At 45.1% G+C, this 27789-nt stretch overlaps 1 protein-coding gene across 1 annotated transcript in view; it reads right to left on the reverse strand.

The window, feature by feature from the left end:
• Positions 1-27789, reverse strand: part of MAP6 (microtubule associated protein 6) — a 69223-nt gene that overhangs the window by 16515 nt on the left and 24919 nt on the right. The window contains exons 2-3 of the mRNA XM_041729583.1: positions 4873-5086; positions 2767-2963 (exon numbers count right to left, since the gene is read on the reverse strand). Coding sequence (XP_041585517.1) covers positions 2767-2963; positions 4873-5086 — 411 coding nt within the window. The remainder of the gene's footprint in view (positions 1-2766; positions 2964-4872; positions 5087-27789) is intronic.

Raw genomic sequence — 27789 nt, forward strand, 5'->3', positions numbered from 1 at the left:
GCGCTACACATTACATAGACAATCTGTGGTATGCAACAAAATCCAGGCCACAAAATCGTAATTAGACACTTCCTGTCTGCCTTGGAGAGGCAAAGGTAGAACGGACCGGTTGGAAGCACCAGCAGATAACGAAACACTTGGGGGAGCCAACACACAGCCTTAGGGATTATTTTTGCAGGCAAGCGAAGCAGACAATAGGAAAGCTTCAGGCCTCGCTCTCTTGCCAGGGGAGCTCAGGAATCGGTAGGGAGATTACGGAAAGGGACAGACAGGCATTGGAAGCTTGGTCATCTTCAGAAAGGCAAAACCGAAACACTATTTTGTGAAACCAGAATCAGTTTCGATCAGTATGTTTGGGATACAGAATGAGACTGGCTGAGTTTTATTTGTAAACAGAAGTTTCTTGCCATGAAGTGACACATTCAAGAGTCAAAGTGGACTACAAATCAGAGTTTTCTCAGTTGCGGGAGTTAAAAAGACGGGGAGCCTGAAGGGTTGGAAAGACATTAGGTCACATCTGAAGCTGCAAGGGGACCAGGGTTGGAAATTCAGTGCCTGGGGCTGCAAGGAGGTGGGAAGCTACAATTTGGGCAAACAGACTTGACTCAGACACAGAGATCAAGTCGTATGTATTCTTCTGGTTGTGCTGCTGTGGGGACAGATTTATGTATAGTACCCAGCATGTCTAGCACGGCGTCTGGCACACAGGCAATCAGTACTCAAAGGTGGAACCACTATTCCTCTGGGCATCGGAAGGTTTGATTTACTTGATCTGCAAAGCATATATGACTGTTCTACGGAGAAATCCAGATTGTGGCTAACATGAACATGCCTGACTAACGCCACACCTTGAGGGAATGAACATACATTGGCAAATTATCTGGGTAAAGTTAAGATCATGTTGACAGAGCTCTCTGGTTAATGTTAAGGTTAGCTAGCAAATAGCTAGGATCAGTACTCAGATCTGCTCTGGTCATTTCCAGACAGGCATCAAAATTCATGATGCACAAACACTGAAAATCCCTAATATTTTCCAACTGCTGTGAAGCTTCATCTCAGTTCCACACCCTGAGATAGAAAGGAAGATGACAGTGGGCCTGACTGAGCACCTCATTTCCAGGAGTCTTGTTCTCTTAACAGATGTGGCCCACAAAGCACACACTCAATGAATCTGCAAAAGACTTCTCAATCAGCCCCAAGGTGACCAACAGAATGGTATAAACAGAGACTTTGCTGCTTGAATGGTCAGAACAGGAGATGCCTGGTGGAGGCCCTGCGTCCTCCACACCACGAGGACTGAGAGGGATTGCTGCGGTGAGGAGCTCTGGGACCCTGCTCACCACCAATGTCCTTCCACAGCAGAGGCGTGGCACTGGACGACAGCCCAGCCACGTCACGGTGTTGGCAACGGTAAGGACTTAAAGCACAGGAGTAACAAAGCATACCGAGCAATGGACATGTCACAAGGTTTGCAAATGCAATTTTTCTGGTAGGTATTTTGGGTTCCCTTGTGAGCACTAGGGGTCTTTTTACAACTCTCTGACTAATGCCTACAACACAACGCTAGCACAACTAAGGTGCCACTTGCCACCCCAGGGGGCGCTGGCCACACAGACACGCGAAACACGATACAGGGAGAGCTGCTTCATATTCATCAGTGAGGTCAAAAATTCTTGCTAATCACTTAGTAGGGAACTCTCCTAATCTTTAGCTAAGCCACAGACTCCTCCACTAACCTGAAGCCCAGAATCCTCTGTCCTCTCCAAGGAACAGAGCAAACACAGCTCAGGGAGGGAGAGTGAACATCGCCACACTTGTTACTACGTCTACTTCCCACCTTGTGTTTCTCAGAAGCAAGGAAGCCACATTCTAAATACACTACCCCTACCCCCTGAACTTTCTCTGCCTCAGTCATTTGTAACCAGTTGCTCTGCAAAATTGGTAGCACTGGATGGGCTGAGGGTAAACAGAGAACAATCTCCTCGTTGTTTTCATCTTCCCATTATATCTAAAACGTACTTCAAACACCTAACCTTCTCACCCTGGCCTGCCTTTAGTCACCAGGGGCATATCTAGGACTTAGAGTACAACGTAAAGCCCACTGACAGGAAACTAAACGCAGTCCCACGTTTCTAACAGAAAAGCCTAGAAAAAAAAAATCACTTAAACTTAACAGACACAATTCACTTTATGGACATTAAGGCCAAGGTTTTTTGCTTTCTTGATATTTCCACAAATGTTGTCAATCACCGAAGCCCCGAAGGCGAGCTTCTCTAGCTCGTGATAACCCTTTGATTTTTGGAAAAGAACGCATTTACCTAAGGTTCAGAATGGATCACTGACACAGACCTAGGGTGGGGGAGAAGAGGAGGGCCCCCTACGGGCATGCCCAGGTGCCACTGGGACTCTTCCAGCCACGAGGAAGCGCCTCTGCACTAAGGCCCACCTGCCTCCCTCACCAGCCAGCGAGCAGTCCCACCTGCTGTGGGAGGCACAACCAGTGAACAACGCTTCCTGGGGTTCCTGGTGTTCCAGGGGGCCCCCGCGGCATGGACGCCCGTGCCGCACTTAGCCCGGCCAGTCTAGATTTGGAGGACGAGGCATGTGCTCCGTCTATGAAACCAAACCCAAGAGCTCCTGGAACACTCAGGACCAAGGCAGAGGAGAAGCCTCTAAGCAATTTTGTGGCCTTTTTTGTTGGTTGGTTGGTTTAAAAAAAAAGGGGGGGGGGGGAGAAGAATAAAAGGAAAGTGCAGTGAAATTTACTCTTTAGCCTCAGCCAGTTTATTGTTCATCTCTTTACTTTGCTCCTTGTCGTCGGGTTGGGTGGCGCTGGGGCCCTCTGCGCTCTTTTTCTTGGAGGCCCGGCCCGACACCACCTGCTTGTCTTTGGCCTTCCTCGGGGGCTTATGGCTCGCTGAGGTCTTTTTTGGTTTGGAACTCTGAACGCTAGGTTTTTCCACCTGCTCGGAGAGACGGACAGACAGACCGCAAGTACGGAAACACAAAAAGAGGGAGGGAATGGGAGAGAGAAGTTAGAGAGAAGACATGATTAGCTAAATGGGAACTGTAACGATGCCACTTGACATTGAGGGAGCGCTGCGTAGAAAGTACGTTCAGGGACACGGGTCATCTGGCCGCTCCCGCCTGGACCGGCTGCTGAGTTATTTTGGCCACACGCTCCCCGGCCACGTTGGCTCCCCGGCCTGGGGCTGTCACCACTGTGGCGGATGAGGTTACTCTTTTGCTGTAGCTGCTGCCCCTCCCTGTGGGAAGAGTATACCGCATCAGTCTGTTCCACTCGGGCAGGCCTAGGATTTGCTTTAGTCAATGAAATGTGAGCAGAAGGGATAGGGGTCACCTCCAGTGGAAACTGTTCTGCTCTCCTCAGCCATGAGAGGCCCAGACCGCAGAGGCGGTGAGGCGTGGGGCTGTGGCCACCCATGACGGACAGGTATTAATAAGAAACAAACCTGTGTGGATAGAAGATGCTAAGATTTGAAGGGGGAAGCCGTCACCACCATATAAGCTGGTCTTTCCTCCTTTTCTGTCTCCAGGAAGGTGAGCTCGTGTGGAGAAATGGGCCAGGCCGACTCATCTCAGCGAGGCCTTCCGCACTGCCCGCCACTCCCAGGAGATGGCCTGGCCCTCTCTTTCCCGAGAACTCTGGGGCCACTGGGTATGGTTCCCTCCATATACCCTCTATCTCTGGGTTCACTTTCTCCAAACTTCCCTCCTTCCTCCCCTCCGGTCTTCATTTGTGTGGAGACTATGTCCTAGGCCCCATCTTATTTGTGGAGGATGGACAGAGATGATGTTGGCCCTCACAGGCTAGGCACTCACTCAATGAGATCCAGGGCTTTTCAGTCACCTCTGACCTGTACATAACATGACCAGTCATCCTGGTTTGCCCCGGGGACCAAGGGCCTCCATGGAACAGAGCTACAAGTGGAAGAGTCCAGGCAAATTGGGTTGGTGACCTATTTTACCTGTGAGTCAGTCCTGGGACAAATAGCAAACTACTCCAGTGCAAGACTTTCCGACAAGAGCAAAGGAAAGGATCTCACACTTCCCCTGCTCTTATAGATAAAAAGTAGCTATTTGCACAATTCCCTGTGGCTGGGCTTCACAGAAGCAGCTGTGGCATTTATGATTCCTGCTTCCAGCTGAGTCTCCAACTGGGTTCTCCCCCTCAGGAGTGTGGACTGGGATGCGAATAAGGCAAAGTAGTGTTATTATGTGGAAATCCCTGAATCCCTTGGAAGTTACTTAGAAATGTAAATCACTTACAAACTGTTTATTATCGTAACAAATTACCCGGAAGGCATCTTGCAGCTGATGTGACAGGTGTGCTGCTGCAGACTGGGAACCGATGATGCACAGTATTTATGGAGGAAAGGAGAAAAGGGAGCAAGGATGCATCCATGGATTGGAGCTGAGAATGTGGCAGGGGCAGGGTGGGAAGGAAGCCAGCGAGATGCCTCCAGGGCCAGCCCTACAGGGGCAAAAGCAATTACTTTAAGAAGAGAAACTGAGAGCTCAGGCGAGGTTCTCTGCCACTTGTTGGGGCGGGGCGGGGCGGGGGGGGGTGTTCTCAAAACCAGAAGCTAGTTCTCTGAACACCTGCCAGTCTTGGAGCTGTTTTATTTTAGGCACTGTTCCTTTTTAACATTCCCTGTGAATTTAGCAAAGGTTCCTACTAAGAAGCCCCTTGGTCCTCTTGAGCTTCCAAGAAGAGGAGGGATTTTCTGGGGAGCCCTGGGGGGCTGGCCAGGCAGGCCGGACAGACCCCTGAGTGGCCCTCACACTTTGCTGCAGTTAACCCCTTGGTTCTAGGTTGGGCTGAAAGGTTCTTCACAAGATCTGTCTCACCTTTGGGGGTTCCTTGAAAGGTTCGCTGTAGAGGCTGCGTATTCTTCTGCGATCGATGACCTTATTGTCAGCTGGTGTCGGCTTATTGGCTTCCCCTTTGAACTGGGCACTGTAGCTGGTCTCATGAGCCATCTTATCATCTGGGGGCTTGTACTGGGGCCTGGCTTTTATCGGTTTCACAGGCTTGATGTCCGTCCATGCTCTGAATTCATTCCTGTGAATCAAAGAAAGCATAAGTGACGTGAAACATTACGTGCAAAGATGCAGTGCTCCTGGTCCAGGGAGGCAAAGAGAGCAAGCTCTCAGTTAGTGCTTGTGGTGCTGACGCAAGGGTGGCCAAACTGTGAACTTCATGTCTCCTCTCCAGGAAGCGCATGGTTTCCCTCCTGCCAGGTGGATGCAGGTTGTGGCAATAGCCCTCGTAGGGAGGAGGAGCTCAGGCTGCCAGCTACCACCGTGTGATCATGGGTAGGCAATTCTAATCTTTGGGCCTCGTTTTTGTGATATCTAAAATGAGGCTGAAAACACTCAGTCCATTCCGTCATGCATGAGTTCAACCTCTGTGATTGAATGCCTGCTGGGTGTGGGGTGATGAGTGTGAAAATGAGATGTGTTAGACTGTGTGCCTGGTCTGCCGTGGCCAACCATAAATGCCAGTCCCCTTCCCTGCCTTGTTATGATGGAGACCCTTTGTTAGCCAGAATCCTTAAGGATACTTCCTCCTCTTGATAGCAGATGGCTTACTTCTTACACTGCCAGAGATTTAACAATCTTAATCACTGTCAGTGAAAATACTCATGAGATGTCTAAATGCTTGCAGATCACCAATAAGCAAAATGTACTGGAACGTAATGTGGATGTCACTGGCAGGACTCGTGTTGTGTGTGTGTGTGTGTGTGTGTGTGTGTGCAGGAGAGTCTTCGCCCACTCCGGTGTGAATGGTTATTGGTCCTGACCCTATAATCACACCATTTGCTGCTTTTTCCTGAGTCAGTGTGTCCATGTTCTTATTTTTCCTGTTAGGATCTCGTAGATTCTAATCAGCTGCTCCTGATCTGTTCTAGGGCTGGAGACTAGATGGGGACAAGGTACAAAACAGGGTAAAAACATGTGGCTGCTGATGGGGCCATAGGGCCCGTCCTGTTTGCTGAGTGCATGACATTCAATGGATCTGTTCTCATTTGGGTCCATGAGAGGCTGTGTTGTAGGAAAGGAAGAGTTAGGCTGTGCATAGTTGTGCTTAGGTTCTTTCAGCGCCTTCTTCACCCTCATTGATAACGCACTCCTGGGGGGGGGGGGTCAGAGATGAGTGGCACCAACAGGAGGCCACAGGGGAGGGCAGAAGGAGTTGAGGCTGTTAGAGTCACGAGGATCCTAGCACTGCCTCTAACAAGCTGTTGAGCTGACCTCTCCTCTCTCTGAGCCTTGGTTTCCACCCCTATCAAAAAAAAAAGACTCAGACCAGACCATGTCCTTATCATGTCCTTCTAGCTCGGAGGCTCTCTGGGTTGATGAAGCTGGTTTGGTAACATTGAGCCGCTTGCTGGTCATTTGACCTCCTGAGGGGAACTGGCTCATTTGTGAGCAGAGAGCCTAGAGTTTCTTAAGAGACCCTACCCAAGCTTCAGGCTCACCTTTCCAGTGCAGCTTGAACCCCCACCTAGGGGCCTTACCAACTCAAACTCAACATCCCTAGAACCAGAGCATCATGTCTCCCCTGCCAAATTGTATTCATTCCTTCATCATTCAATTTCTTTCTCTCATTCATTCATTCATTCATTCACAGCAATAAGAAGGGGGAGTGGGGAACACAGCTGAGGCCAGCCCAGGAGGGAGTCCAGAATATGGGTTCTGGAGTGGAGTCAGAGACAGGACAGGGAGCCAGCCAGGGTTCTAGGTGGAATGAAGGGTATGCCAAGAAGCTGCCAATACAGGGCCTTCCGCAGGCAATTAGGGTGGTTGAGTTGAAGCTTGTGAGGAAGAGCACAGAGGTTGGACAGATCATGAGGTCCTGCCAGCCATGCTGAGGGGATGGTCTGGACTGTAACAAGGAGTTGCCAAATGGTTCCAAGCCAAAGGTGAATGTGGCCAGATTAGTTTGGGGAGAGAGAACTTTGGCAGCAGGTGAATGGTGGACAGACGGGGAGATGTGAGTCGGGAGACTGGACAGGAGACTGAGCAGTGAGTTGGGAGGAAAACAGAAATATGAACCAGGACAGTGGCAGTGCGGACAGAGTGGCTTGGAGTCAAGAGGGAAGCAGGCAGGACTTGAAAGCGGCTGAGCCGTGGGAGGCCAGGGTCAGAGGGGAATCTGGAGAGACTCCAGGATTTTGGTTTATAAGTGGCTGTGCTACCCACTGAGACGGAGAACCTGAGAGGAGAAGGGATCTTGGAGGGCTGAGGCCCTCCTGATTCTGTTAATGGCACCCACCTCTTCTGGTATCAAGGCCACATTATATCCTTTCCTGTCCTTTCCTCCACCCTTTTACACTTCCATGGGTTCCACCAGTTACTGTGACCTGACTTCTGAGCCATTCTGGCTCTCCACACAGACCTAGGGCTGGCCTGGGTCACACTGGGGGCTGTGGCTACCACGGTCTGCTGAAGGCTCCAGGCCCTCCCACCTCCCAGGTCCTCCAGCAGGACTGGAGTACTGCTGAAGCCTCTTATACGTGGCTTACTAGTAACAATCTGGTTCCTGAATATATGATGGCAGAGCCCTGAGTTCTTTGCTCCTACCTTGCCTGCTTCCAGAATTAGGATTGACATAGGTCTACACTGGCCCTAGGAACTTTTTCTGGATTGTCCCTCCCAGGTTAGCCTCTACAGCTTTCTGCATCTGTGCCCTGGCTGCCGTGGGCTGGCAGGTGTTTCACTGTGAGCATCAGTGTGAGCAGCATCCATGGGATATGTCCTTGTGGGAGCAGTTTGGTAGCCCCTGCTCTTAAACAACTGATCTTCATGTGAGGCCATGTTAGTGAGTCCCATGATAAGTTCACTGTAATTCTGACAGATATTAAGTTGAAAAAAACAAATTCTGCTACTTAGAACTTTCTTTGAACTCTCCACAAAAACTTCCCCAGCCACAAACAATAACTAATCATATTCCACAAAAAAAGAATTAGTTACCACTCATCAGACACCTTTTATAAGCTTGCCAGTTTTTTTTTAAGTATATTCTCTATAATCCTTACAACAACTTTGAAAGGAGGTAGTATTATGCCTCCTTTACGAGGGAGGATAACCAAGAGAAGGTAACCAAGGCTCAGAGAGGTTAGGTGGCTTGCATAAGGCCAAACAGCTGGCAAAGAAGCAGAGTTGAAATGTGAGCTCCTCCCAGAGCAGTATGGACCCTGCTTTCAGGTCAATCATGTCCAGAGCCCCTTGCCATGAGTTCATGGTCCCCTGCCACCATGGATTCCCCTGTCCATGCAGCCAGATTTCAGCTTGGCCATTCATTCATTTATTCATTTGACATTTACCTAACACCAGCCATGGGTGTAGCATGTGGCCCACAGGGGAGGGTAAGCCATGACTGAGGCAGCTATGGTTTAGTAGGTCAGGATCTGTTCATGTGTGACCCCAAGTAAATAGGACAAAGGGACAGAGGGAAAAAGGATTCTGAAGGGCGCACTAAAGGATAGAGACAGAGAAGTGGACAAAGGGAATTCAGGCAGCCCTCTAAGTCTGGGGCAGGCTCAGAGAGCAGGTGAGCTGCTCAGGGTGTGGAGGGTGGTCATTAGCAGAAACAAAGGAACATAGGCCCTCAGGAGAAAATGATATACAGGGCTCAGGGAGGTGCAGACAGAGGTTAATAAGGTGTGGAGAAGCATAGAGCCTGGGACAGGACAGAGAAGGTGCTTCACTGGCAAGAGCGCAGGCTTTGGAGTGAGACCTCACCTGCTCTGACCTGCAGGGAGCTCATTTGGAAAGGACTGACACAAGCCCTACCTCACAGGGTTGATGAGACTGTATTGATTGAGGAGGACCTGCCCATTTGTGTCAGTACTACAAGGCCCATGGTGGATAACTGTAACAAATGTATTTAGTTTTCATTAGAGAGTCGTTTGTTCAAGAAAAATTATTGAATATCTTCTACATTCCAGGCCCAGAGCTGGCAATACAGCATGAACAGGCAGATGCAAAGACAGGCTCCACTGACCTGGTAGTCAGGTGGGGGAGATATAAACAACCACATACTCAAATGTCTGTCCCCATTGTTGCATTTCTGACCACTGCAGTCAACATGCCAATGCTAGGAGAGGGCAAAATTTGGGCAGCAGCTTCTAATGCCAAGTTTATTTCTGAATGCATTTCACATCAGACTTGAACAAAGTAGTATTCAGTGAATGCCTGATTAATTGAATCTCCAATACTGAATGTCCGCCATGCACAGATGTTCGCTTCTTAAGGACTTGTCCCACTTACACACATTTTCTTGTGGTGATTCAAGGGGAGATACTGAAAGAGCAATTATAGCGGGGGGTACTGAAGACAGGCGGGGAGCTGGGTGATTGATGAAGCCAGGTCCCAGGAGACGGAGGAGGGCAGGCGTCAGCAGAATGGTGAGAGGGTTTGGCCTTGGAAAGAAAGTGTTGCCAAAGAAGAGAATAGGGGCTGTCCTTTCATTTCTAACTTGAAAAAGCCTTGCATTTACCAGAAATGATGAAATAGAATTATACAAGGAATAATTCTACTGCTGGGAAGAACATCTACATGTGTTAATTGGTACAATTCACTTCTTGACAAAAGTAGAGACTCAGAATAATGGATTACTGCCAACTATGCTCAAATATAAATTTCATATCTCTGCCCATAAGGCCCAGATTTATTATGTATCTAAGTTCTTGGGAAATAAAATTCTTTCCCCATCCTCTTGACAACAAATTTTTTAACAACAGTCTTCAACTGCTTTATGAAGGAAGAAAAACGTGCTTTTAAGTCCTAATGGTCTAAAATCTTCCTACAGATTCTCATAGGTAATTTACATTGTCATGGAAACATATCAAGTCTATGTTCAAAAATTGGCCTACACTTTTTATATTAAAATGTTTTTGCAAAAGGGAAGCAGTCTCTTTCATGAAATCTGATGGAGACATTTCATGAACACTGTCAGTCGCCAAGCTATTGTCAGGAGCTGGTTCAAGGAAGTAGGATCTGGAGATTAAAAAAAAAAAAAAAAAAGAACACCTGACCCTAGAGGCTTGTGGGAGGGTTAGAGCAGCTTCTTTCTCTTCTTAGAGGGGAATAGAAGGTTGTTTCATCCTGGCAGATATGACTGGGTCAAGGGAGGAGCTTTATGACCTATGTCTGTGTATATGCTTCATGTGTCTTTTAGCTTCTTTTGTGTGAAAGGGAGAGAAAGGGGTCTTACCGAGAATGCCGATGTAATTATTTAAGAAACACTTCTTATCCATTAATATACAGTAAACATGTGCACACCATAATAATAGTTTTCTAAAATGAGGAAGGCATGCACTTAAGCAAATAAATGTCTGTATGTAAAGAAAAGTTTGAAGCTAATCTAATGTGAACAGAGAATGAGTGGAAAAGAATCAGTCCTTTCCCTTATATGGAAAAACCCAACCTGGGTAGCAGTTAGCTATGACATGTGTTAGGGCTTGGGTTTCCTCATTAGATAAATGGAGATTCTGCAGGTGACTGCTAAGTGCTGTCCCAGGCTGCATGCAGCTCACAAGCCCCAGTGCACCTGGGAAATAGTGTTTCACACAAAGAAAGCACATGTACACAACATGTATAAAATTATGAGGACAGATAGTTAAAAATAAAACTGCTCAATTAGGAATAAAATTGATTTTACACAAATTAATTTAGGTTGCCGTATTTACCAGGCACTATGCTAGGAACTGTATGGAAGTAGAAGGGAGCAAACTAAGAAAACTATAGTTGGCAGGTGGAGGATAAGAGTGAGGGAGTGTAGTAGTTAAAACATGTACACATACAAATACACCTCCGGTAGAAAAAAGAAGAGCTAGATGAAAACTTATAGGAAAATCACCATGACTACCTCCTCACTCTGCCCTGCTCCCCACTTTCCCATTATCAGCTGGGCTTTTTAATCATAGGAGTTCTAGGGTGGTTTTTGCCCCTAGACCACATAGTTATCTGGCTGAGGTTAAAAAGGGAAGGCTGCACTCTTCTGATTAGTTGGCTCTCCAAAGATCTGTGTCCATTAATTGCAGAAAGATGGTTCTTAAAACTATTTTTTTTAATTTTTATTTATTTATGATAGTCATACAGAGAGAGAGAGAGAGAGGCAGAGACACAGGCAGAGGGAGAAGCAGGCTCCATGCACCAGGAGCCTGATGTGGGATTCGATCCCGGGTCTCCAGGATCGCGCCCTGGGCCAAAGGCAGGCGCCAAACCGCTGCGCCACCCAGGGATCCCAGAAAGATGGTTCTTTAAGCAGGAAATGGAAACCCTGAGAGAATGCCCTGAAAGGTGGGAGACAGTGCTGCCTCCCTCTGTGGGGTAGACCTAGAATTCTGGGAGTACACTCCTATGAGATAAGCTCCACATAATGCCAAGGATGTTGCATGATATATCTAGTGTAGTGTTCAATAAACTTACATTTCCTCATTCTTTGTTGCCTACGAAGTGCTTAGTAAATATCTTTTTCGCATATCAAGCTGGTGCTGAAGAAAACATTTCATGACATATTGAAACTCATGCTAATTTATTCTTTAAAATGTAACTCGATTATATGGGAATACTAGGAACAACTTCAATGTCAATAAATTTGACAACATAGATGAAACAAATTTCTAGAAAGATGAAAATTACAAAACTGACTAAAAAAGAAATAGAAAAACTGAATAAATACATATTGAGTAAAGAAATTGAATTAGTAATTTAAATTCTTTCCACAAGAAAATCCAGCCCCAGGTGGTTTCACTGGTGAATTACATCAAACCTTAAGGAAATAATAAATACCAATCCTATCAAACTCTTTTAGAAAAGAGAACATTTCTCAACTCATTTTAAGATGGGTAATATCAAGTGTTTTCCTGATACCAAGCCAGTCAAAGACATTACAAGAAAATGAAAGGCCAATATTCCTCATGAATATAAATATTAAAACCCTTAACAAAAACTCATTAAATCAAATCCAGCAATATGCGAAAAGGTTTAAATGCCATGAACCAGTGAGATTCATCCCAGGATTCAAGTTGGTTTAACACTCCAAAATCAGTTAATATAGTATATCATTTTCATTGAATAAAGGACAGAAACCACAGATCATATTAATAGATATAGAAAAACATTTGCAAAAGTCCAACACCTTTTTATGATTAAAAAAAAAATCTCAGCAAAGTAGGAACAGAAGGGAACTTCCTCAACCTAATAGATAGCATCTACAAAAACCCTACAACTAACATCATACTCAATGAATGAATATTCATTCAGTGAAAGACTGAATGATTTCTTCCAAGATCAGGAACAAGGCAAGGAGGTCCACTCTGATCACTTCTGTTCAACATTGCCCTGTAGGTTATAGCCAGTATAATAAAGCAAGAAAAAGAAATTAAAGGCATATAGATTAGAAAAGAAGAAGTAAAACAGTCATTATTTATATATAAAATGATCTTGCATTTAGAAAATCCTCAGGAATCTACAGAAAGTACTAGAACAAATGAATGAGTTTAGCAGGGTTGCTGGATACTCAATCAATATACAAAAAAACAAAAAGAATTTGCTTTCTTTTTAAATATTTATTTATTTATTTATTTATTTATTCACAAGAGACAGAGAGAGAGAGAGAGAGGCAGAGACACAGGCAGAGGGAGAAGCAGGCTCCATGCAGGGAGCCTGATGTGGGGCTCGATCCCAGGTCTCCAGGATCACGCCGTGGGTTGAAGGCGGCGCTAAACCGCTGAGCCACCCAGGCTGCCCTGAATTTTCTTTCTATAGACTAGTAACAGATACTGGCAAAAGAGAAAAAAATTTAAAATCTATTCATGAAAAAAAAAAAAATCTATTCATGATAGCATCAGAAAGAATAAGATACTTAACAACAAGTTCAACAAAAGAAGTGCAATGCCTCTAACTGAAACCTATACAACATCACTAAGAGAAATTGAAGACCTAAATAAAGACATATATCATATCCCTAAATTGGAAGAGTCGATATTGTTAAATAGCAATTCTAGAAATTGATCTATAAATTCAAAGCAATCCTAATCAAAATTTCAGGAGGACTTTTGTAGATAACGACAAGCTGATCTTAAAACTTAAATGGAAATTTAAGAGATCTAGAATTGCCAACACAATTTTGAGAAAAAGAAACAAAGTCTAAGGATTTATACTACCTGATTTCAAAAGTTATTATAAAGCTACAGTAATCAAGTATGTTACTGCATAAAGATAGACACATAGATCTAAGAACAAAACAGATAATTCAGAAATAGATTTCTACATACAGTGGTGTGCTGAAGCTGGCTTATACTGGTGCACAAAGCTGATTAAATTTGTTAAATTTTCAGTAATTTGGTGAGCTGAATGTTCAACTACTGGTAGCTTGAAATCAGCTATGTGAAAATATCAGGAGATTGGCCAAAACTATAAATCAGGCCCCTCCTTTTTTCCAGAGAGCTAGTTAGTTAAACATTTACCATCATACCACTGCTCACAAATGTGGTTTATTTATTTTTGAAAAATGTTCTAAGGTAATTCAATGGAGAAAATGATAGTGTTTCCAACAAATGTGCTAGAAAAAGTGGATATCCATGTGAAAAGAAAATGAATCTCAACCATTATCTTACACAATACACAAAAAATTAATTAGAAATGGACTATAGACCTAAGTGTAAACCCTAACACCATGCAACTTTTTTTTAAGATTATTTTATTTATTTATTCAGAGAGACAGAGAGAGAGAGAGAGAGAGAGAGAGAGAGAGGCAGAGACACAGGCAGAGGGAGAAGTAGGCTCCATGCAGGGAGCCTGACGTGGGACTCGATCCCTGGTCTCCAGGCAGCAGTAAACCGCTGCGCCACTGGGGCTGCCCACACCATGCAACTTCTAAGAAAGACATAGAGGAAAATCTTTGTGACCTTGGAGTAGGCAAAGACTTCTTAGATATGACACAAAACCCCAAAACAATAAAAGAAAAGAAAAAGTTCATCAAAATTAAACTGCTTACTCTTCAAAAGATATCATTAAGACAAGGTAAAGACAATCATAGTCTGAAAGAAAATATTTGCAAGGATTTGTATTCAGAATATATAAAGATCTCTTAAAACTCAATGAGAAGACATTCCAATTTAAAAATGGGAAAAATAAAAAAATGGGAAAAATATTAATAGACACTTTACGAAAGAAGATATATAATGGCAAATGAGCACATGAAAAGATTGTAAACACCACTAGTCATTAGGGAAATACAAATTAAAACTACAGTAAGATACTACCACATACTCACAAAAATGGTTAAAATAAAGCACACTGACAATGCTAAATGTTGTCAAAAATGTGGAGCAATCGAACTCACCTACATTGCTGATGGGAATGTAAAACAGTACAGCTCCTTTGGGAAAAAATTATTTTTAAGTTAACCGTACACTACAATTTGATCCAGGATTCTACTCCTAAGTATCAAAGAGAAATGAAAATATGCATCTACAAACAACTTATACATGAATGTTAGTAACAGCATTATTCATGGGAGCCCAAAAGCTGGAAATAACCCAAATGTTCACGAACTAATGGAATAAACAAAATGGATAATAATTCTATTTTCCATAGAATGGATAATACTCAGCAGTAAAAGGGAATGAACCAATATGGATGAATCTCAAAAACGTCATGCTAAATCAAAGAAACCAGACAGAGAACACTACATATTATATGATTCCATTTACAAAAGATTTCTAGAAAAGGGAAACTGCAGAAACAGCAAGAACAGTGGCTGCTTAGGCCTAACTGGACAAGAGGATGGATTGATTGTAAATGAACACGAGGAAATGGCAGCCCTCTAAAACTGTTGGTCAGAGATGGTCGTACCACTGTATTCATTGATCAAATCTCACCAAACTGTGTGCCTAAAAGGAGTGAATTTTATCTTATGTAAATTATATCTCAACAAAGCTGTTAAAATCTAGCTGGAACATCTTCTTCCCTGACATCTCTGCTCTTGCAGGGAGGTGATCCCTGCCTGCTCTGATGCCCCATTGTACCAGCCTCTTTGCCTGATCCTCGAATTGTGTTCCTGGATATTTTGTTTCCAAGCCCATCTCTGAGGCCTGGGAAGGCAGAGGTGGCTTTGAAGCCATCTCTGTGCTCCTGGCGCCTGGTTTGGAGGCTGGAACAGCTTAGCATGCACTCAATCAGTGTTGCTGAACAAGCAGACACCACTGAGTTTGCTTTTTAATTGTAAAAGTAACGCATAGCCATTGCAGTTGGTTTTTGTCCCCCCCACCCCCCACTAATTTGTAAGAGTTCTCTAGAACTCATAGATAAAACGATAGTAACTCTTTGCAACTATGTTTTCCAGTTTGTTTTATTTTACATATATATGGGTATATAAGGCTATGTAATCATATATGTACATATATATCAGAGAGAGAGAGAGAGAGAGAGAGAGAGAGAGATGGAGATATATGTCCACAGAGATATCCATATCTATGTGTATATGTACCCATGTATAAGCTTTACCTTTGCACATGGCCTATTCTATCAATCTTTTCCTTTACCCCGTTTACTCCTGGGGTTAAGCTTTAAAAGTTTAAAAGCCCCGATGGCCCAGCGGTTTAGCACTGTCTTAAGCCCGGGGTATGATCCTGGAGATCTGGGATGGAGTCCCATGTCGGGCTCCCTACACGGAACCTGCTTCTCCCTCTGCCTGTCTCTCTCTCTCTCCGTCATGAATAAATAAATAATAAAAATCTTTAAAAAATAAAATAAAAGTTTCTTTATGATACAGTTCTATGAATAATTATCTGTAATTCTATTCCACATGTTTATTTCTTACATTTAAATCTTAAGCCCGTGGGAATACACTACCATTTTCCTGTAGGCTGCTCACAGGGGAAAGGCGTAACTGTAGCCACTGCTAGCAAGGATGTGGGGAAGGTATAGCCTGACTCAACCCAGCAGGACACACTGTGCCTCCAGGGCCCCGCAGAGTATCTGGTACATCACAAGTCCTTGGAGCCTATTTATTGAATATGAGAATTAAGGAGTGAAGCTTTTAAACCTGCTATCCTTTGATCTAGCAATTCCATTTCTAGAAACTTGTCATAGGAAATAACTGGAAAAGAAAATATTTTTCCTTATATTACAAACTCTTGGTAATTATCATGTGTGAAGGCTGCAAATTATTCCTTTGTTTGGAAATATGAATGCATTCTAAGCCTGACAGTGCTGGGGCATGACAAAATCTCAGAAATTACTAAGTGATGGTGAGCATCAAACTATGAAGTCGGTGATCCCTGTGATGCCATTTTTGGTGCAGTTAATGTCATGTCTGTTTTTTGTTGCTAATGATTCATGGGAAGTGATACCATTAAATTCTGCTTTTGGCTGCCTATGCTTCATCTCTGCTGGGGTAACGGGAGTTCTGGGGGTGCAGCAGGGGGAGTGCAGCCAGGCAGTGACAGGGTGGACAGTCTGGTGAGTGGAATTACAGACTTCATTTACCCAGACAAAACAAAACTCTCTTGGCTCCAGTGCCTCTTTTTGCAAAGCAATCTTATTTCCAGCAAGTCCTTCAGCAACCTGTGAACTCTAAAGAAGTGATGGACATACCCAGAGGCACCAGAGTTGGAGAAAATGGAAGATTTTTTTTTTCAGGCCGTGAAGTCTGGAGGGGTTTTGTCAAAAATGGGACCTAGAATTTCTTCATGGAGCTGCAGTGTGTAACTCAGTCCTGTTACTCACTTGCCTGGGCCAGCAACCAGGGCAACAGTGATCTCTCATGTGGCCCCAGGGCGACAGGAAGGCCGGGGCTGCAGGATGTCCTCTGCTCTCTACGCCAAGGGTGGGAGGCACTTGCACACAACTTCTCTCTAACCTTGGGGTGGCCCCGTAAGACTGGAATCTCCTGAGTCCCAGATTGGTGCAAGAGCTTACTTGGGTGTCTCTCAGTCAGGGCCAGATTTGAACCTGGGTCTGTTCAACTGCACATTTTGACCCCCATAAGCTGCCCTGTGAAAGCTTTGAAACACTGTCATTTGTCTGCCTTTGCCTGGGCCTGTCCTTACTTCGAATTTGATGTTTCCCCTTTCTACTGGGGAATCTGTGCTTCAAATTGCAACACAAATATGCACAAGGCGGTAGAGAAAAAAGGTTAAAGACACAAACCAGCAGAATTAACAGGGCTGTCAGGAGAAGGTGTGCGTTGGTGAGAAAGGCGAGTGTCGCATGGTACATCGGGTACCTGAGCCTCCTGGCTTGAGCCCACTGGCCAGCAAACATGCTGAACACAGCACCTTTTACGCAGCAGGTGCTCAACCAGGATTTTAAACATGGTCTCATCTCTCTGAGTCTCTGCCAGGTATTCTGTTGCATAAGCATTTCAGAAGGGATCCCAATCTCATTGCCTTTAAGGAACTTCCAGGTGAGTGCTGAGAGGTGCTCTGGGAGTTCAAGCTTCCCATGAGAATCTGAGGGGGTTTTAGAAGATACATAGGAGTCTTCAAAGAAGGGGAGGCTCTGAAATACCTGTGAGTTTCCTGGCTCTGAGCTTTCCAGGGCTATGCATGGGAAGAGGATCACACCCACAAACTCATGAACATAGCCTCTGCCCTTGGACTTGTTATTGTGGGCTTCCTTTCCCGGACAGCCTGGAATGGTGGGGAGGTCACGGGCTTTCAGCTGGGGGAACAAAGCCCTTCAAAACACCTAGTCTTTGGTGGAAGCAGTTAATATTTCATAGGAACACTCCTTCGCATCAGTGCCTCGGCATGCTTTGTCACTGTGCAGGTCATTGGGCTGGCATCCGGGTGCCCAGAAACCCAGTGACTAGAGGGGAGAGAAGAGAAGAGATGTGTCACATCTCCAGTGTGCCAGATGCCCCACAAAAACACGCTCTCATCTTCAATCCGCATAGCAGTGCTGTAAAGTGGCACCTTCCCCCCATTTTCACAGATGAGAAAACCAAGGCCCAGAGAGGCAAGTGATTTACTCAAGGGCACACGGCTAGAAAATGGAAGGGCCAGAAATCAAATTCAAGAGTGAATGACTAACTACAGATCTGACATTTTCCTAGTGTCCTACATTAATCTGTTTTTGAATACAAAACAAAACAAAAAGTTTAAAAAAGGACTTTTTTCTCTTGTGTAAATATTAGAATAAAATGTGGAGCCCAATATAATGTGCAGATTAGGCAACCAAAGGGAGGCACACTTTTGGCTATGGTTGAGGAGTGATTAAAAGACCTCTGCTGCTTCTGCATCTGAAGGGTTAAGACCAGACTCCGCAACTAGACATCGGCTCTGGCCCCCCCCACGGCCCACCTCTTCAGGCCTGCTGCCTCCCACTCTCGTCTCCCCAGTGGCTCATCCACACATCTGCAGTAGTCTGCACTAGTCTGTGCTTATACTCTTCCCCCTTTCCAGAATGCTCTCCTACGCTCTTTGCTTGACCCCCCTCAAATGCCACCTCTGTAAAGCCATCGCTGCGGACTTCTGCCTCAGCTCCCACAGTGCATCCCTCCCATCTCAACCACTCTTGAAGATGCTTATATTCTCCTCCCGGCTGGAGGCCCCAAGGGCAAGACCTGTATCCCAGGGCCCCGCCCAGGGACCAGCACAAAGCAGGCACTCAGAAAAGGTGATTGAGTGAAAAGGATTGCGTGAGAATCACAGAGCAGCAAAACTGGACTGGCACCCCAAGCTGTTCTCATTTTACTTTATGGTCAGGGATTATGTAAAGGGCAGTGGAGGCAAGTCAGGTGGAGGGGTGGGATGGGGTCACGTACGGGAATTCTGACTTGACTCTGAAGGCAGCGGGAGCCACTCAAGATCTCAGAGTGATGGAGTGATGAGATGATGTGGCCTGGGAGGCACTTTGGTTGGGTGATTCAGGCCCCCTGGGGACAATGAGAGCCTGGGGATAGGGAAAGATTGGAGGCTGCAGATTCACGTATGTTCTATTTAATGATGACAAATTAGAACTTACTGTCATCTCTGCTAAGAAATTATTTAATTCATTTGCTAAGTGTCTGCAGCAGTTATAAGATGATTACCTCTTACTGAGGGCCTACAGCATGCAAGGTGCTTTGCCCTGCTGATTTGATTTAATCCTCAGCACTGCCCTTTGAGATAGGCACTGTTATTTTGCTGTTTATGGGTGAGGAAACTGAGCTCAGAAAGGTGAAGTCACTACCTGAGGCCTCAGAGAAACTGTGAGCAGCATTCTGTGTTAGCACCTGGGATAAAGGAGAAGGAGCTCACACTCTAGTGAAGAACAGAAGAGAAAAAGAAAGAGACTTGACTTTGTATGGTATGAGCAGTGCTATAGCCGAGAGAAGGGCCCTAGTCCCTCTTAGGCATGACGGATGGGGTGTTATTGTGACAGGTGACAGAAAAAATGGCACAGTTGGAAATAGGCCCACTGTCCTATTATTTATCTTTTTTCTTTTTGAAGCTACACCAGACTGTGCAAAACCTGGGAATAAATGATTGAAAGCAGAAGGATGAATATGCAGAGCATGACTCCATGAAAATCAAAAATCATCCTCATGCTTGTAAGTCATCGAACACAGAGGCTTCTGCATATGATTTCCCAACAATGGGCATCAGCCCTGTCCTTCTGCCTCAGGAAACTCTGGGGCCATTAGAGAGTCCCAGGGATCCTGAGAGAGATAGGGATGACAATCCAGCAGCAGATGGCTCCCACACAGGCCCACCACTTAATTAGGTTGCTGTGAGGGACAGTATAAAGAGATAAATGAATTTGGGGGGATAAGGAAGGGGGAAATAGGGCACCAAGGGTGCTGGTTGTAGGAGAGCCAGCATCAAAGGGGGTTAGGGACTGAGACACCTCCAAAGAGCCACTACTCTGTCCAGGCAGCTGTGCCTGTGTGCGTGTCCCATGTGTGCATGCACGCGCTCTGGCCAGGCAATAAGGGGGCCGGGATGGCTAACAAAAGGACACGTAATTCTGCTTTATGATTAACCATGATAATGGTGATGGCAGTGAAGACAGCTGACATTACGGAGAACCTTGCCAGTGTCAGGAACTGAAGGAAGTAGCTTAGGCACTATCTCAGGTAATCCCCACAGAGGCCTGGCGAGGCGTGCGGTCATTACTGTGCTCACTTTACAGATGAGGAAATCGGAGCTGAGGGTAGTTAAGTGTTGTGACCTTGGACAGCAGTGAGTGGAGATGCTGAGGTTAGACAAGAATAGTACAGTTAGCAGCCGCATCCCAGGACCCAGGTGGGGAGCTCAGCTGAGGCAGGAGACAATACCGCATTCCAAACTAAGGCACTGCTGTCACTGGGCAGAGTCACCAGCTCAGAGGCTGAGAGCAGAGCAGGGACAGGACACTGGTGAGAACTCTGTGTGCCCTGAGGGGCCGCTTTCCCTCCAGCTGAAGTCAGGAGAGAGACTCAAGGACATCTGGACCTTGGGGCATGCAGGGGTGACCCTCTTGAGAAATCTGAAGGTCAGAGATGGCGGTCAGTCTGTCTAGGAGCAGAGGGAGGGATGGAGGGCTGCGGTGAGGGTGCCTTGAGCTGTGTGTGGGTTAGGGAAAGACACACCATGCGGTTTCCTGGGGCCAGATGGGCTCCAGAGGAGTATCTTAAGGGGCAAACGTGTCTCAGCGGAAAGAAGCTGGAGGGATTGGGGGATGCCCAGGGTGGAGGAAGGAGTGTGGGGCCAGCCAGAGGAACTCCCTTTTATCTCTTTTATCTTCTCCTGTCAGGAGATGTTCACGGTGACGAGTAGGGGCCTTTAGAGAAGCCAGCAAAGCACCCACAAGAGACGGTCCATCCAGAAACCTGCTTGTCCAGACAGCACCAATCACCATGACCATACCAGTCACAGAAGAACCCTCTGTCTCCTTTGCTTCCTGCTCTTGACACCTGAACCCTAACACTGAACAGGTTGAACGGGGGGGCAAGGGATAGGACAATTGAAGTGGAAGCCCCACCGTGGGTTATTCCTCCAGAGCAGGCCAGAGCTGCAGGAGGAGAAACGGTACTAACTTAAACAGACTGACATCTGGACTAGAATATGGGATGGACATTTTAATGACAGAGGACTTTTATTTCCTGCAATTTGCTATACAAGTTATAGAACCTGCCCAAATTTTCAAGCAAGGGTAGCAGAAGAACTTGTTCCATAGAATAAATGGAAAAGGAGAGTGGGAATCAGAAATAAAGTCACCTTATAATTATGTTGTAAGAGTTGTATTTGTTTAAGATTAAAAAGTTACATTTTAATGAATACAAACTTACTGTATACCAAAAGAGTTAATAATTGATTTATATACTTGATCTAATTTAATCCTAAACCAACCTACCCCTTAAGATAGAAGTTATTATTCCTGTTTTAGATATTAGAACATGGAGGCCCAGAGAGGTAGAGTGACCTGCCTAAAGTCATAGAGCTGGCAAGAGGCAGTGCAGGATCCAAACTCACAAGGACTCCAAGTCTGGATCTTTCCACTGTGTCTTTGCTTGGGACTCTAGCTGGTCAGCCTGTGCTGAAGAAAGTGGTTCCCTGAACGGGACTTTTTCTGGCATCTTCAAATCACAAGTACATCTCTTCTGAATCAATTCTGTTCTCAGGCATGCAGTAAAGATTCCACTACAAAAAATAAAAAGCTTTGCTCTAAATACTGACACAATTTTTTTTTTTGAGACCAAAGAGATTAGAAAGGAGTTTATTTCATAGTTGCTATAACATGACTACCAAAGGATTAACAGAAACCGAAGTGGTCATAATTAAATACAACAGTGAAAGGGGCTAGATCTAGATGTGAATTCAAGTGTGTAAAACACAGTGAGAGATACAGTGGTGGGGACAATGGTGGTGGTGTATAGAGACAGGACAGTGGGACAATAGTGGGAGGTAGGTTCAGGTGGAGAGCAGAAGGATGAGGAAAGGAGAAAATCAGCCAGTGAGAGTAAATCTTGTTGACACCAGAGCAAAAGTCCCAATTCTTGTTCCTAAGATCTATACTTGTTTTATCATCTGTTAATACATTTTGTTTTATTAAGTAGGCTCCCCACCCAGCAAGCAGCCCAACCCAGGGCTTGAACTCACGACCCTGAGATCAAGATTGAGCTGAGATCAAGAGCAGGACAAAACCAACTGAGCTGCCCAGGTACCCTATTAATACATTTTAAATATCCACAGCAATGAGATATCTAGAGCAAGGAAAAGACCAAGACCTACCCTAGAGAAGAATGTTTGACAAAAGCACAGTTGGATTTTATTTTATTTATTTATTTTATTTTATTTATTTATTTGTTTACTTATTTACTTATTTATTCATTCATGAGAGACACACAGAGAGAGAGAGAGAGAGAGGCAGAGACACAGGCAGAGGGAGAAGCAGGCTCCATGCAGGGAGCCTGACGTTTGACTCAGTCCTGGGTCTCCAGGATCAGGCCTTGGGCTAAAGGTGGTGCTAAGCTGCTGGGCCACCCAGGCTGCCCGCACAGTTGGATTTTAAACTTGTCTGTGTGTGTGCATGTGCTGTGTAACTATAGCCACCACCACCATCGCCGTTATCACTGTTTTCATTGTGCTGTGTCTCAGCCCTCTCTCTGAAATCCACCTGCCGGAGTTAGAGAACTGGCAGGTGACAAAGGCTTAAACACAGCCTACCTTTGCTGGTGATCACATCTCATGTCTTTGGTTTTGGGATCGCGAAAATACTGGCCTTCCATAATGAACTGTGAATTGCTCTCTCTTCTCCTATCTTTTGGAAAAGTTTGTGATGGCTTGGTATTAATTCTTCTTTGAATGTTTGGTGGAATTCACCAGCTTATTTGTGTTTGTCATGCATTGTACCTAGTGCACAGTCACACTAGGATGTTGAGTTGGAATGAATCTGTTTCCATAATTTTGTATCTTGCTTATTTTATTATGAACATTTTACTTAAATATTTCAAAGAAGCTACTTGATATATATAGTAGAGCATTACAAAAGCCCAGCCTAGAGGCCAAATTTCAGACTATATATATATATCAGGACTTGAATTTTATAGTTGTGACCTACTAGTCAGTCCTAAAAATAAGTTCTTTCAAATTCCTCTGGGTACCAAGTAAAATTCACTCAAATGAGTTCCAGCTTTCTACTCGTATCCTTCTTAAATTCATTGTTCAGTAAGAGTCCATAACTATACTTTAAATACAAAATGCTTAACTTAGAAAGCCTTCAAAAAAGGCAGTGAGTGATTTTAAGTGATTCATTAATGACAAGAATCTATTACTTTTTAAGAACAACTGTTCTCAAACAGAGCATTTCTCCCGCCCCTGAAGCGAAGCCCCGGGATGGGTATTTGAACAGGCTCCCAGGGTTGATTCTAATATAGTTGGTCAAAGGCACACACTCGGAGAAACACCACCTGGAAGTTCTGGCTGAAAGGTAAGGAAGAAAGGAGCTGGAGTCTGCAAAGGGCCTGGGGCAGCACCTGGCTCGGGGCAGTGGGCCCCTGGCTTGGGAATGACGAGCAGAATCTGAAGTACCTTGAAGAGGGCAATGCCTTGTGTGACTGTCATTGTCGACAGGGCTGTAGGTGATCTCTAGCTACTTCTGGTCACTCTCCCACAACCTCCACTACTCCCAGCATTAACAAAGCAGGGCCTATCAGCAAGAACGTGGATTTGGAGTCCCAAATATGCCGTTCACCAGCTGTGTGACCCTAAGGAAGTCCCCTGCCCTTTCTAAGCCTCTGCTTCCTCATCTGTAAACCAGGGATGACATCCCCTATCTTGGTAGGGTACTGTGAGCATTTAATGAAATATGGTAGAAGAGTTTTTCTTTTTTAAAAGATTTTTTTTTTTTACTTGAGGTAGGTGACACAGCAGGCTACCTCATTTCAGATGCACAACACAGTGACTCAACTTCTTTATACGTGATGCTGTGCACACCACAGGGGTAGCTACCATCTGCCACCATACGACACTCTCACAAGACCGTTCGCTGTACTTCCTGTCCTGTGCCTTTCATTCCTCTGACTTCTTCTTTTTCTTTTTTTAAGATTTTATTTATTTATTCATGAGGGACACAGAGAGACAGCAGAGGAGAACCTGATGTGGACTCAATCCCAAGACACCGGGATCACGACTTGAGCCAAAGGCAGGTGCTCAGCCACTGAGCCACCCAGGTGCCCCCATTCTCGGGACTTCTTCATCCCCTAACTGAAAGTCTGTACCTCCCACCTCCTTCATCCCTGTTGCCCATTCCCCTTCCCTAGAAGTATTTTTTTTAAAGATATTTTATTTATTTATTCATGAGAGACACACACACAGAGAGAGGCAGAGACACAGGCAGAGGGAGAAGCAGGCTCCATGCCAGGAGCCCGACACGGGACTCGATCCTGGGTCTCCAGGACCACACCCTGGGCTGAAACCAGCGCTAAACCGCTGAGCCACCGGGCTGCCCAGAAGTATTTTTCTTAATTGACTTCTGCTCTTTGCCCAACCCTCTGCCTACGTCCCTCCTTTGCATGGGCTCATTTAACACAGGGCCAGCAGGACACAGCACAGCACACATGGCTTTCACAGCTATGGTGATGGATGGCTGCTGGGTGCTCTGAGCTAACAAAACGCAAACATGGAAAGGGAAGAAAGGGCACATTCAAAGGCTGGTGGCTAGAAGATTCTGTGGATTGGAAGATCAGATCCAGATCCAGCCTCTGTCATTGCTTACTTTGGAGCACAGACATCAACATGAGATCAGTAAAATTCAGTTGAAGGGGAACATGCTCATATCCTCAGGTGCTTTGATATATTTAGAGGGAGCCACGAAGGAATCTCAAGGTCAGATCTAAAAGGAGATCAATGAAAAGTGATCATTCTTGCTGTTGCAGGAGATAGGCTTTAGGTATCTGGTTGCGCTACTCAGCTGGCATAGTAGAATTCCATCTCACAGATACCACGAGCAAAGGCATTTCTTGTATACTTTGCTGCAATGGACACCAAAGTACGTGGGTGAGCAAATCTCTCGCAATGGTGAAATTACCTATGTGGGCACCGTGACATTTCTTACTTCAGGTCCACTAGTTAGATTAACAGTCCAAAATCATGAGACAGTCTCCTTTGATTCTTTTTATACCTATTTCCTACTAGGGCTCAGGGGTTCAAATGATTAGTTCTGTCACCCTGGGAGCAAGTTATTTTACCTCACTGAGCTAATTCTCACATCAACCCCATTCTATCTCCAGAAAAATGAGGTATGGGAGGTGCCTTACTCAAGGTCACCTGGCTTGTGAGTGGTAGACCTGAACCCAGGTAGGCTTTCTCTGTGTTCTCATCCATTCCAACTCTGGGGACTTGTCCAAAGACACCAAGTTAGGTGGGCAAGATCTCTCAGTCACATGTTCTTCTGGGTCTTTCCTTGTCCAAGCATCTGTGATTATAAACTGCCAGAGGTAGGATTCAATGTGTAATAGCCTGTAGTTCTTGTGCAAATGTGTATAAAGAAATGCCTCTCAAAAACAGTCACAAGTGAAACAAGCTCATAAATTTTATAAGATCCCCTGATTCTTGGATGTAAGTCAACATATCTATCCCTCTTCTTCCTTCCTATTTACAGAATAAATAAATATCCTCCTGTTACATTATTTCTGTTTCTTGTGACTTTATAGTCTGCTGTTTTCTGTCTACTACTCATAGGAGATATAAGGACCTTAGGGGTGTACCTAAAATTTTTTCAGAGAAAAAGTAGGGCTCCTCTGAGCTAGGAAAGAGTGGGAAGAGAGTGGGAAGAACCTAGAGCCAACCAAGAGTTGAGACTGGGGCAATGTCATGGAAGTGAGAGTCTCCAGTTCATTGCTTCAGCCAGCCAGCCAACCAACAATCCCTAGGGTCTAGAATTTTAGAGCTGGTAGACATTTCAGAAATAATGTAATCCAGTATGTTAATTTTATAGACTGGAAGATAAAGTGGAGAGAGGGCAAATAACTCCATTATATCACCTAGCAAATTAGTGCCAGAGCTGGAACCAGCACTCTCAGGCCTCTCATTTCCTAGTCCCATTTTTATTTTGTTTTGTTTTGTTTTGCAGCAGTATAGTCTGATTATTTTTAAGCTGCTAATATATATTGTCATTAAAAACAAAAATAGATAATATCTGCACAAAATCTGGTAGGTTGGAAAATACCTTTACATAAGCATTTCATTTGAGTTACCATTTACATGGCATTAGAAATTATTCCATTGTGTTCTTCGGGTTTCTTGATGCATGCTCATAAATCCCCATCCCATGGGATGCATGAAGGCAAACGATCTTTCCAACAAGTCCATCTGCCTATGTGTTCTTTATGTTAATCCTCATAAAACGTGAAATTAAACTTTCCTGCTTTGGCACGTACTCTGAGCATATTTACGATTTTCCTTCGATAAGTATTTATTGGGGGCTCACTGGATGATGCTCAGTAACTCACTGCTTCATTTATTCAACATATGTTAACCTAGATGTCATCGATAGGGGATTGGGATACAATGGAGGACAGAAAAGACAAAAATCTCTGCTGTCTTGGATAGCAGTGACTTACACTCCAGTGAAAGGGGGATGGACAAGAAACCGGTAAGTAGCTCTATAATACGCCAGATGGTCGAAGACAGAGAATCATATGTGCTTGTAAGTATTTATATGTGTGCTGTTACCTGGGGTCAAGGGCAGCCTCTCTGATGAAATGACTTTTGAGCAGAGAGCTGAAGGGAAGTGAGCTTTGTGGATAGATGGGGAAGGAGTACTCCAAGCAGAATGCTAAGACTGAGTACGAGGTGTGTGTGTGAAGACAAAGCGGGGAGGAGGAGTGGGAGATGCGATCAGGGAAGCAAAGGTGGGTGGGGCAGGGCACCGCACATCAGAGTGGAGATTTCATTTCATTTTATGTGAGATGTGGAGCCCCTGGAGGATTTGGGCACTCATCTAGTACTGAGGGGCATGGTTTGCCTTTGTTTTAGGAGGTTAAGAACAAGGAGGAAGCAGGGAGGCCAGCCAGGGGGCTACCTGAATGATCCAGATGAAGAATGACAGTGGAACGGGCTACAGTAGCTGTGTCCCTGTCACCAGGCCAGGAGAAGAGACTCAGAGTAAAGATACTTGCTGAATGCTCCAACAATACCATACAGGAAGTATGTACAAAGTGCTAAGGGCAAATAAATGAAAGATTTATTCTACCGATGGAGAAAGGGCAGGAATGTAGAAGAGGACATGGGTTGAGTCTTGATGATTAAGAATTCACCAAAGATGGCATCCATAGCTTTTCATGGCCAAATGGGTGAAAGTGAATTCCACAAAGACCCCAAGGGGTAGTTGTGGTCAGAGTGCTGGAGGGTAGGAAACGTGGGGTATACAGTGGCCAATGAAGCCAGACAGTGGGTGGCCAGACCCGCTACACTGAGGCACTCTGGACTTACCTCCAGAGTCAGGTCAGGCCAGAGTCAGGCCAGGTTGGCCCAAGCAGGACAAAGGCTCTGCCCCCAAGAGCTTCTGAGCTGATTGCAGTAGAAGGGACTGTGAGGTGCTGGTGCTGGGGACCGATGACCAGGATATTAGTCCCTTTGTCAGGACACGTGTCTTCCTGTTTTTATGACCCTCCCCGGCCCCCGTTTCTATCCTCTCCCCTGGTCAGGGTAGTAGTGGGGCATGCAAGGCTGGTGGTCATGGTCATTACTACTGTTCTTTTTTTTAATAAATATTTCTAAGATTTTATTTATTTATTCATGAGAGACACAGAGAGAGAGGCAGAGACACAGGCAGAGG

The sequence above is a fragment of the Vulpes lagopus genome, chromosome 15, assembly GCF_018345385.1.
Source record: "Vulpes lagopus strain Blue_001 chromosome 15, ASM1834538v1, whole genome shotgun sequence".
Lineage (NCBI taxonomy): Eukaryota > Metazoa > Chordata > Mammalia > Carnivora > Canidae > Vulpes > Vulpes lagopus.